General features: G+C 46.9%; 1 protein-coding gene across 1 annotated transcript in view; it reads left to right on the forward strand.

Annotated features, from left to right (window-relative positions):
* The window catches only part of LOC144510784 (extracellular serine/threonine protein kinase FAM20C-like), a 107,237-nt gene extending 95,342 nt beyond the window's left edge, over window positions 1–11,895 (forward strand). Inside the window, exons 7-10 of the mRNA XM_078240664.1 lie at window positions 2,972–3,081; window positions 5,424–5,505; window positions 9,785–9,844; window positions 11,015–11,895. Coding sequence (XP_078096790.1) covers window positions 2,972–3,081; window positions 5,424–5,505; window positions 9,785–9,844; window positions 11,015–11,267 — 505 coding nt within the window. The 3' untranslated portion in view covers window positions 11,268–11,895. The remainder of the gene's footprint in view (window positions 1–2,971; window positions 3,082–5,423; window positions 5,506–9,784; window positions 9,845–11,014) is intronic.
* Window positions 11,896–12,431: the final 536 nt, after the last annotated feature.

Consider the following 12,431-nt stretch of genomic DNA (forward strand, 5'->3'; position numbering starts at 1 on the left):
GCTAATTTCTCCCTGGTCTCAAATCCACCTCCCCACCTGTTCCCCATATCCCTCTTTCCCTTTTTTATTGGAAATATATCTATCTCCTCCTTGAAACCATTTAATGATTCAGGCTCCACCGCGCTATGGGGCAGCGAGTTCCACAAATTCACCACCCTCTGCGAGAAGTAGTTCCTCTTCAGCTCAGTGCTAAATCTACCACCTCTCAACCTATACCTGTGACCTCTTGTTCTAGATTGTCCCATAAGAGGAAACATTTGGTCGACATTTACTTTATCAATCCCTTTTAAAATGTCATATACTTTGATCAGACTCCCTCTCATCTTCCTAAACTCCAGCGAGTACAAGCCCAAACGGTTTAGTCTCTCCTCATACGTCAACCCTTTCATCCCCGGAATCAATCTGGTGAACCTCCTCTGAACTGCCTCCAATGCCACCACATCCTTCCTCAAATAAGGAGACCAAAAATGAACACAATACTCCAGATGTGGTCTCACCAACACCCTATACAATTGAAACAACGCTTCTCTACTTTTATACTCCAGTCCCTTTGCAATAAATGCCAACATCCCATTTGCCTTTTTTATTACATGCTGCACCTGTATGACGACTTTCTGCGATTCATGATCAGCTCCCTTTGTCCAGACATATTTTGAATCTGCTTTCCATTTAGGTAATAATTTGCCGTTTTATCTTTCCTGCCAAAATGGATAACTTCACACTAATCCACATTAAACACCGTCTGCTAAATTTTGGCCCATTCTCCCAGCCTATCTATATCCGTCTATAAAATCTTTATATCCTCTTCACTGCCTGCTTTCCCACCTATTTTAGTATCATTCGCAAATTTTGCTGTTACGCTCTGTCCTTGTTTGCAGATCATTTATATAGATTGTAAACAGTTGAGGTCTGAGGACTGACCCCTACGACACCCGCTGGCTACATTTCACCAGCCAGAGAAGGACCCATTTATCCCAACCCTCTGCTTTCTCTCAGTCAGCCAATCCTCAATCCAATCTAGCACTCTACTCTCAATCCCCTGCCATCTCATGTTTTGGATCGGTCTTTTATGCGGCATCTTGTCAAACGCCTTCTAGAAGACATGTGGAGAACATGTGAAGTCCACACAGATAGTCACCCAAGGTCAGAATTGAACCCAGGTCCCTGGTGCTGTGAGACAGCAATGCTAACCACTATGCCACTGTGCCGCCCATAACTGCTCAGAAATATGAGGTGAACTCTGCTGCATACGGCTTTCTGACTGGCGATCTTAACTAAGGATCGGCACGGTGGTACAGTGGTTAGCACTGTTACCTCACAGCATCAGGGACCTTGGTTCGATTCCTGGCTTGGGTCACTGTCTGTGTGGAGTCTTGCACGTTCTCCCTGTGTCTCCGTGGATTTCCTTTGGGCGCTCCGGTTTCCTCCCACACTCCAAAGATGTGCGGGGTTAGGTGGACTGGCCATGCTAAACTGCCCATTAGTGTCAGGGGCACTAGCTCGGGTAAATGAATGGGTTATGGGGATAGGGCCTGGGTGGGATTGTGGTCGGTGCAGACTCAATGGGCCAAATGGCCGCCTTCTGCGCTGTGGGATTCTATAATCTTAATCAAGTGGGCTTTTCAAAATCTGTCTCCACTACGTTTAATGACCTCGACAGAAATCCCATCAAAAGACTTCTGACCAGCCACGACCCTTTCTTTAGAAATCCTGAACTTCAATCAACTCATTTTTCTCCAAGTGCTTAATAATTTCATCAGGGATGGAGACAGTGTCGTCAGGGTCAAATCATAAAGTCAAACCAATACCATTCTCAGAAGTTCCCTTCTTTAAGCAACATTTCCTTCTGAAGCTATCCATCAACAATGCCTTTAATGTAACTCAACATCCCGAGGCCATTCACCAAAGTGTTTGATGCTGAGTCAGGTAAGGAGTTATTAGAGTAAATGACCAAACACCTAGTTAACATTTGCACCTTTGAGAAGAGCGAAAAGGACTCCAATTTATTGTTGAATCCACTGGCTCCAGGACAGATGATTAGAGATACAATCCACAAAATATGGAATTGGGTGGCACAGTGGTTAGTACTGCTGCCTCACAGCGTCAGGGACCCGGGTTCATTTCTGGCCTTGGGTCACTGTCTGTGTGGAGTTTGCACGTTCTCCCCATGTCTGCGTGGGTTTCCCCTGGGTGCTCCGGTTTCCTCCCACAATCCGAAAGATGTGCGGGTTAGGTGGATTGGCCATGCTAAGTTGCCCCTTAGTGTGAGTGAGTGTGTGCCCTGTGTTGGACTCCCATCTGTCCTGGGTGTACCCCGCCTAGTGCCCAGTGTCTGTGGGGTAGGCCCCGCAAACCTGAATTGGAGTAAGCAGGAAAATATTTTCTTCTTATGGAATTAACATTGAAGTCCACGAGCTTCAGTATTGTGACACAGACTGCTGACTCTGTATCAATAGAATCATAGAAGAATCATAGAATCCCTACAGTGCAGGAGCAGGCCATTCAGCCCATTCAGCCTGCACTGACAACAATCCCACCCAGGCCCTATTAGTGGAACCCCACGTATTTACCCTGCTAATCTCCCTGACACTAAGGGTCAATTTACCATGGCCAATCAACCTAACCGCACATCTTTGGACTGTGGGAGGAAACCGGAGCACCCGGAGGAAACCCACGCAGACACGGGGAGAGCGTGCAAACTCCACACAGACAGTGACCCAAACCAGGAATCGAACCCGGGTCCCTGTGAGGCAGCAGTGCTAACCACAGTGCCACTGTGCCACCCCCAATAGATTCTGGGATCAGCCTGGGATGTTGTTGTTATGCGCTGGGATAAACAGAAACATTATTATCACCAGGCGATTGTCCGAGTTTAGGAAGGATAGTGGCGGGGTGGCGAGGCACTGGTATCTTGCTCGCTGCACAGTGGGAGCGCATTCTTTTACAAAACATTTCTGTTTCTTCTCAACAGGTGGGAAGTTGATCCTGACTATTGCGAGGAAGTCAAACAGACTGCCCCTTACAACAGTGGCACCCGCCTCCTCGATCTCATCGACATGACTATCTTTGACTTTCTGATGGGTAAATAAGTTTGCTCTACTTCCGAAGTTAGGAAGAAAGAAATACTTGCATTTACATAGCACCTTTCATGACACCTCGAAGCCCTTTCCAGCCAATGAAGTACTTTTGGAGTGGCTGCAATGTGGAAATCATGACAGCCAATTTGTGCACAGCAAGCTCCCACAATCAGCAGTGTGACAATGACCAGATCATCTGTTCACTGAGGGATAAATATTGTGCAGTGCATCGGAGAGAACGCTTCCCACTGCTCTTCCTCAGAATAGCAGTGGAATCTTTTACAGCCACCTGAAACAGCACCTCAGGCAGTGTAGCACTACATCAGTACTGCACTCTCAGCGTCGGCCTCAAATTTTGAGCTCAGGACCTGGAATAAGAAAGTTCCAACTTTGTGACTCAGGAGTGAGGATATGGCTCACTGAGAAATGGATCAAATGTTTGGGAAACCCTTGGTGTTCTTCCGGTAAAGGCACTAGACAGGGAGAATGCAGGTTTGGCTCTCAACCTGTGCAAAGTCAGTTGATCTTACCCAGAGCACAAGGACAGGAGGAGGCCATTTAGCCCCCCAAACCTGTTCCATCTTTATTTTAATATTCATTCGTGGGACATGGGTGTTGCCAGCATTTACTACTCATCCCTAGTTGCCCTTGAGAAGGTGGTGGTGAGCTGTCTTCTTGAATCGCTGCAGTCCACGTGCTGCGGGTTGACCCACAATGCCGTTAGGGAGAGAATTCCAGGATTTTGACCCAGCGACTGTGAAGGAACGGCGATATAATTCCAAGTCAGGATGGTGAGTGGCTTGGAAGGGAACTTGCAGGTGGTGGTGTTCCCATGTATCTGCTGCCCTTGTCCTTCTAGATGGAAGTGGCCATGGGTTTGGAAGGTGCTGTCTAAGGATCCTTGGTGAATTGCTGCAGTGGATCTTGTAGATACTACACACTGCTGCTACTGAGCGTCAGTGGTGGAGGGAGTGGATGTTTGTAGATGTGGTGCCAATCAAGTGGGCTGCTTTGTCCTGGATGGTGTCAAGCATCTTGAGTGTTGTTGGAGCTGCACCCATCCAGGCAAGTGGGGAGTATTCCATCACACTCCTGACTTGTGCTTTGGAGATGGTGGACAGGCTTCGGGGAGTCAGGAGGTGAGTTACTCGGCGCAGTATTCCTAGCCTCTGACCTGTTCTTGTAGCCACTGTGTTTATGTGATGAGTCCAGTTGAGTTTCTGGTCAATGGCAACCCCAAGGATTCAGTGATGGTGATACCATTGGTCAATGAGATCATGGCCGATCCACGTCTTAACTTCATTTACCTGCCCTGTTTCTGTCACCTTATGTTATAAACATCCATGAATCTCAGTTCCAAAGTTTTCCATTGACCCTCAGATTCAACAGCTTTCTGAGTGGGGTTGTCAACCCTCCAGGAGTCCCCAGGAAGCGAAGGTTAATCCCCAGGACATTACTGTAAGCAAAACCCAGGGGTAAAGTCAAAGGTGCTCGAAAGCAAATTGTGTGGCTTTCGTTTCACTTCCTTTGAGCACCTAGTTAGTTGTTAAAAATATCTGAGTTGAGTAAATAGGGCTCATTGACAATTAAGAAACATCCAATCAGTTGTGGGAACCCAGGTTCGAATCCCGCCACAGCAGGTGGTGGGAATTTGAATTCAATAAAAAATATCTGGAATTAAGAATCTACTGATGACTATGAAACCATTGTCGATTGTCGGAAAAACCCATCTCGTTCGCTAATGTCCTTTAGGGAAGGAAATCTGCCATCCTTATCTGGTCTGGCCTACATGTGACTCCAGAGCCACGGCAATGTGGTTGACTCTCAACTGCCATTGGGAAACTTGGGATGGACAATAAATGCTGGCCAGCCAGTGACGCCCATGTCCCACGAATGAATTTTTTAAAGTTAATTGCGTACACTTTCCAACTGCAAGGGAAGGCGAGGCTCCATAACGAAGGGCAGATTGGGCAACCAATCAAAGGTAGGGTTGGAGCAATTGGCAATAGATCATGTGATGAAACCTCCAGGAATTTGTCCAGTCAGATTCGGTGACCCCAGTTGGTGGTCAAAGGGCTCCAATTGGGGAAGAGCAGATTGGGTTGCATTCCCAATCCTGTCCAGTGGCTCCTGTTAGAAGGTTCGGCATGAATGAGGATGAGATTGAGCTTGCCCTCGGCACCGCTGCCTCCCACCAACACCCAGAGTCTGGGCTCGCTTGGGAGGAAGGACAGGCGCCAGGGTGAGGCAGGCAGTGGGACTGGGCCAGGGCTGGTCTCCAGGGTGTTAAGCATGTCACACTGACTGCACCCGGTCTAACTGCTTTCCTGCTCCTTCCTCTTACAGGAAATATGGACCGCCACCATTATGAGACTTTTGAAAAGTTTGGAAATGATTCATTTATTATCCATCTGGACAATGGAAGAGGGTAAGGAGAAACAAAAGATAGTGGCTTCTGATTCAACTCGTGTAAATGTGTGAGTGTGTGTGTGAATGTGTGCTCATCAATGGACATGCTGTGTGTATTTGAGTGTCTGTGTGTGAGTATGCTTGTGGGTTTGAGCATGTGTGCTTGTGGGTTTAAGGGTGTGTACTTGAGCATGTGTGTGCACTTGTGTATTTGATCACGTGTGCGTGTGGGTTTGAGCGTGCGTATTTGAGCATGTGTGCACATGTGTGTTCGATCATGTGTGTGTTGTGTGGGTTTGAGCGTGTGTGAGCATATGTGTCTGTGTGTTTGAGCATGTATGTGTGGGTTTGAGCATGTATGTTTGAGTATGTGCGTGTGTTTGAGCATGTGCGCGCATGTGTGTGTGCATTGTATGTGTGTTCATGTACCTCTGCGTCTGGGTGTGAAAGCAGGTTGACAGACCTGTTTAATTTTATTATATTGATTGTTGTAATGTAGTTTACAGCAATCTTGATGAGTGCAGCCACGCTGTGTGGTACAATAAATGTCCTCGTTCAATAGGCAGCTTGTGCGGAGTGAGTTGTTCAAGGAAAGAAATTGAGAGGATTCTTCTTTGAAAGGTTAAAGTTCCCATAGTGAAGCCGGGCTGATCAGAGCTTTGCTCTATAGCGTATCCTGATCCTCTGTAGCACTGATAGCAGCGATGTCTGGCCAGTAGCAATATCCTGACCTGAATTCTGCTGCTGCGGAGGGTTAATCGCACTGTTCAATGTCTTCTACCCTGAGGCCAGTACAACACTGCCCCAAGCAATCCTCCAGTGGGTACAAAATTACCTCCTTGAGTCTGACGGAAGGGGGGGCCGCTTCTCAAAGCACGCTTCGAGGAGAAGTCTCCGCATCACTTAATCCATCATTTGTAACATGACCCAAACCAGCACGTTACTGTTTAAGAATAGCTGCCACGGCTGATTCACTCACTGAGCAGGGCAGCGGTGAGGTAGAGCTATTTCCTGATCTAACAATGTCCCATTACTTTCCCCAAGAAACATGGGCAGCTGTTAACTGCTGGTTCTCCATCAGCACCTGAATTAACAACGCGAGCGAGAGCCTCCAATATCTACATGAGTGAGAGCCCCAAGGCTGCAGCTAGTTAATCTCATCAGGGGAAGGAAGATGAGAACAGAGATAGTCCCTGACATCCACAGCTTTGATTTGCTTTGATTTGATTTATGATTGTCACATGTATTAACATACAGTGAAAAGTATTGTTTCTTGTGCGCTATGCAGACAAAGCATACCGTACATAGAGAAGGAAAGGAGACAGTGCAGAATGTAGTGTTACAGTCATAGCTAGGGTATAGAGAAAGATCAACTTAATGCAAGGTAGGTCCATTCAAAAGTCTGACGGCAGCAGGGAAGAAGCTGTTCTTGAGTCAGTTTGGTACGTGGCCTCAGACTTTTGTATCTTTTTCCTGATGGAAGAAGGTGGAAGAGGGAATGTCCACGGTGCATGGAGTCCTTGATTATGCTGGCTGATTTTTGATTTGATTTGATTTATTATTGCCACGTGTATTAGTATACAGTAGAAAGTATTGTTTCTTGCTCGCTGTACGGACAAAGCATCACTGTTCATAGAGAAGAAAAGGAGGGTGCAGAATGTAGTGTTAGTCATAGTTCGTCAATCCTGCAGAGAGCACAGCAACAGACTCAGTCCGTGCGCATGTACGTGTGCCTCAGAGAGTACAAACGTGAGGAAGCTTTGCTCTCAATCACCCATTCAGTCCTTCACTGGGATCATTGAGTCCAAATCTGGGCACTAAACCGTTCAAGGGGATCATCAAGACCTTGGGGTGGACGCAGAGGAGTTTCAGAGAGAAAAGACTTGCAATTACGCGGCATCTTTCAACAACCCAGGACGTCCCAAAACATTTCACAGGCGGTGAGATACTTTCGGAAGTGGAGTCATGGTTGTAATGTAGGAAACACGGCAACCGATTTGTGCACAGCAAGATCCCACAAACAGCGACACAATAAGGACCCGATCATCAGCTTGAGAACATATCGAAGCAGGAGTAGACCAGACAGTGTCTGGAGCAGCGAAGCTCCTCTCACACAGTCTCGAGCAGAGTGGGTCTGTTGCAGGCGCCTGTTTCAGGATTAATGAGGAGTCGGCGGTCAGGTTAACGTTGGGCACCCGGCTATATTTATTGATGTTGGTGGGGGGATATATACTGGCCAGGACTCCAGGGAGAGCTCTCCTGCTCTCCCCCAGAATAACGCAGTGGGATTGCTGATGTCCTCCGGGGAGGGCAAATACGGCCTTGGCTTGACAGCTGAATTCTGGAGTAGATTACTGAGGAAAGCTGGCAGAACGGGTTCTGGGGGATAGTACTGAGCTGTGTTTCTGAAGAGAGAGAGAGAGAGGGAGCAGCAGTGTGGGTGTATCTACACCACAGGGACTGCAGCGGTTCAAGAAGGCAGCTCATCATCACCTTCGCAAGGGCAATTGCTCTGACCACGACAGCAAGAAACTACAAAGGGTCGTGAACGTAGCCCAGTCCATCAGGCAAACCAGCCTCCCATCCATTGATACCGTCTACACTTCCCGCTGCCTCGGAAAAGCAGCCAACGTAATCAAGAACCCCATGCACCCCGGACATCTCTCTTCCACCTCCTTCCGTCAGGAAAAAAATAGAAAAGCCTGAGGTCACATACCAACCGACGCAAGAACAGCTTCTTCCCTGCTGCTGTCATGAATGGACCTACCTTATATGAAGCTGATCTTTCTCGACACCTGAATGGGACTGGTCTACATTTACCACAGGCTTGTGGTTTAACTTTTGCTTTATAAAAATGAAACACCGTTCTTTTCCAGTTGGGAGTTACTGCAGCAATAATTGCTGGCCTAGCCAGCGACGCCCATATCACGTGAAAGGATTCAATGATGGGGAATGCAGGTGTGAATTCAGTCTGCACTCACAGAGCAGTACTTCGCTTAGTGGCGGACAGCATGTTGGTTAAGTGGCTTCAGCTGTCAGAAGCATGTGTTAGTGCTTGCGTCATCACAGCCTGGGAGACTGTTGTGCAAACTGTGAGGAGTGCCAACACGGGTGTGTGGAGTGTGAGGAGTGTTAATGCTGGATGCTTTGTGAATTGTGAGGAGGGTATAAACCCTCTGATATGTGAGAACTGTGGAGTCTTAGCGCTGTGTGTTTAATAAACCAAAAGGGGTGTCAATGCTGCACATTGTCTTAAACACATGAGTTTTAGCTTTGTCTACTTGGCGTCAAAGAACAAGGAAGTACAGCACAGGAATAGGCCCTTCAGTCCATCAAGCTTGTGCCGATCATGGTGCCTAACTAAACTTTAAAAAAAACCTTTTGCCCTTACTCGGACCATATCCTTCTATTCTCTTCCTATTCATGTACCCATCTAGATGCCTCCTAAATGTTGCTAATGTTCCTGCTTCCACCACCTCCTCTGGCAGCGCGTGGAGACCTGGAACCACTCTCTGCGTGAAAAACTTCCCCTGCACATCTCCCTTAAACTTTCCCCCTCTCACCTTGAACCCATATCCCTCTATATCAGTCTTACCCATGTAACTATCTAAATGCTTTTTAAAAGACAAAATTGTACCCGCCTCTACTACTACCTCTGGCAGCTTGTTCCAGACAACCTCACCACCCTCTGTGTGAAAAAATTGCCCCTCTGAACCCTTTTGTATCTCTCCCCTCTCACCTTAAACTTTTGCCCTCTAGTTTTAGATTCCCTTACCTTTGGGGGAAGATATTGACTATCTAGCTGATCTATGCACCTCATTATTTTATAGACCTCTATAAGATCATCCCTCAGCCTGCTGAGCCTTTCCAGGATTTTCTGTTTTTATTTCAGATTTCCAGCATCGGTGGTATTTTATTTTTATATACCATATAGTTTCCCCTTCACAAATTCATGTTGACTTTGCACAAGCATGTTTTGAGTTTCTGTGGCCAATATTCGCCAACCTCGCTCGTGGCTGAGATTCTCCAGTCCCGCTGCGGTGAATGGAAATTTGGCTGAGCATCAAATTCTCCGTCCTCGCTGGCAGTGGTGGCAGGGCGTGCAAGACTGGAGAATTCTGGCCTACATGTCCTGTTAGTATGTTCCTAAGGGATTCCGGCAATTTCCCGACTGCTGATGTCAGACTGTGTCATCCTCCATGATTAACATGTGCGAATGCACAATTTTCCTGGATTTCAGGAGGAATTCTTGGAAACGGACCAATGGTTTCTAATGTTTTCTTGTTGTCCTCCTGCAGGTTTGGAAAACATTCTCATGACGAGCTCTCCATCCTGGTACCACTGAATCAGTGCTGTCGGTAAGTGTAGGCGGTTAGAGATTGCCCCCTTGACCCTTCTGTGTCCTCCATGCCTGCAACCTCCAGATACAATTCTGAGTTCATGTTTCCAATGCGGAATCTTACATTCCCAATGACAAAATCATCGGGCAGGATTTTCTGGTCATTCCTGCCAGAGAGATCTTCAAGTCCAGTTAGAGATATGCAATAAATGCTGGCCCAGCCAGCGACACCCATATCCCATGAACAAATAAACAATATTAGCTTCCTTTCCGGATGTATCAATTTGATATGTCTTGTGCTCTGACCAAGACCGCAAGAAACTACAAAGGGTTATGAATGTAGCCCAGTCCATCACGCAAACCAGCCTCCCACCCGTTGACACTGTCTACACTTCCCGCTGCCACGGAAAAACTGACAGCATAATTAAGGACCCCACGCATCCCGGGCATACTCGCTTCCACCTTCTTCCGTCGGAAAAAAGTTACCAAAGTCTGGGATCACGTACCAACTGACTCGAAAACAGCTTCTTCCCTGCTGCCATCAGACCTTTGAATGGATCTACCTTATATGAAGCCGATCTTTCTCTTCACCCTATCTGTAACTGCGGCACTATATTCTGCACTCTCTCCTTTGTACGGCATGTTTTGTCTGTACAGAGCGCAAGAAACAATACTTTTCACTGTATCCCAATACATGGGACAATAATAAATCAAATCAAATATGGTTTTTTTGTGGGACATAGGCATCGCCGGCTGGCCAGCGTTTACTGCCCATCCCTAGTTGCCCTTGAACTGAGTGGCTTGCTCGGCCATTTCAGAGGGCAGTTGAGAGTCAACCACATTGCTGTGGCTCTGGAGTCACATATAGGCCAGACCGGTTAGGGATAGCAGATTTCCTTCCCGAAAGGACATTAGTGAACCAGATGGGTTTTTCCAACAATCGACAATGGTTTCATGGTCGTCAGTAGATTCTTAATTCCAGATATTTTTATTGAATTCAAATTCAACCATCTGCCGTCACGGGATTCAAACCCAGGTCACCACAAAATTAGCTGAGTTTCTGGATTAATAGTTTAGCAAGAAGACCACGAGGCCATAACCTCCCGCAACACAGCTCAAGTTTAGGGAGACATCTATATGGACACATTGATTCTGCCTTGCCTTAATGCTATTGCCTCTATCGTTACAGAATAAAGGAATCAACATACCTCCGGCTACAGCTATTAGCCAAGGAAGAGTACAAACTGAGTGAGGTGATGGCCGAATCTCTCCTACGGGACAAACTCTGGCCCATTCTTATAGAGGACCACCTCAAGGCCATGGACAGGAGGTTACGAATCGTCCTAAAGTCGGTCAGCGACTGCGTGGAAAAGGAAGGGCACAGTGTGGTGGTGGAGAATGACCTAGCTTACAACGTCAATTCGATCGCCGCCAATAGGTAGTAGAGGGGAGCGTGACGCCTTCTCTCGGTTGTTTTTTTTTTACTCGTGTCAGTGAGAAAATGGAAAGTCTTGCAGAGACTGGCTATTTAATGTTATTTCTTGAATTCAGTGAATTCAGAACAGAGATGTAATTGTTCCCAAATATGTAAAGTATAGACTCCATCCCAGATTATTATAACGAAAAAAGTTTCTAAGTTAAACCGTTTATTTGTTTTTCTCGATGGTATCCAATGCTGAGATGTGAATATTTGAACAGCAGTGTGCAATCGCAAAAGCGAAGAAACATTTTCAAATAGATATATATATGTATATAGATATAGATATATATATAAAGAGGAAACATGCTGATGAGCAAAATACTTGAAAGCTGGTCAAACTGATCTGAGCAACCCAGGCATTGCTCTTCTTGTGAAATGGGACAGCGAAGCTGCAATGTTGACCCTCCTTGGAATTTCCCAACACGTGTCGATCTGCCACCTCCAGCCTTGCGTTCCGAGTTCTTTGTGTACAGGTACGGACGGGCGAGCTGGTTTCTGCGGCTTTCGCATTAGCAATGTTTTCAGGGGTTGGGATTTTGTGGTAACTGTTTTTTTTTTGCGATTTTGGTGGAAGTGCAATAAAGATTATGGCAACAACTTGTGTCGTGTCCGGATCTCCAGTTTAATTGGGTGGAATGTGGCAGGGAGGGCGGTTGTTGGGGGGTTGGTGTTTGGTGCAGGCTGGGCGACTTTCTAAGCTGGTGGTCTTCACAAATCAGATTTGGCCTCGCGGACACTGCTTCCCAGCTGCTCCCCACTTTCCCACCCCGGTTCCCACTCAGACACAGCTCCGGCGTTGCTGGTTTAGCCTCTAACTCTTCACCCGAGGGACCGCTGAAGACCAAGAGCGGGGGTGTTGGCGAGTTGGACTCTTAAAAATCTTACAGTGCAGGAGGAAAAGGCCATTGAGCCCATCATGCCGCTGCTAGCTCTTTCAAAGGGCTTTCCAATTAGTCCCATTCCTTCCTGCCCTGTGTTCAAAGCACAGCAAAGCTTTGCTTTTCAATAATTTATCCAGTTCGCTTCAGAACGTTGCCAGTGAATCTGCTGCCACCATCCTTTCACACACTTCATGCCAGATTGTGACAACCAGTTGGGTTTTTTTTTTAAAAAGTCTACTCGTTTC

Source organism: Mustelus asterias, chromosome 23 (assembly GCF_964213995.1).
Source record: "Mustelus asterias chromosome 23, sMusAst1.hap1.1, whole genome shotgun sequence".
In the NCBI taxonomy this organism is placed as follows: domain Eukaryota; kingdom Metazoa; phylum Chordata; class Chondrichthyes; order Carcharhiniformes; family Triakidae; genus Mustelus; species Mustelus asterias.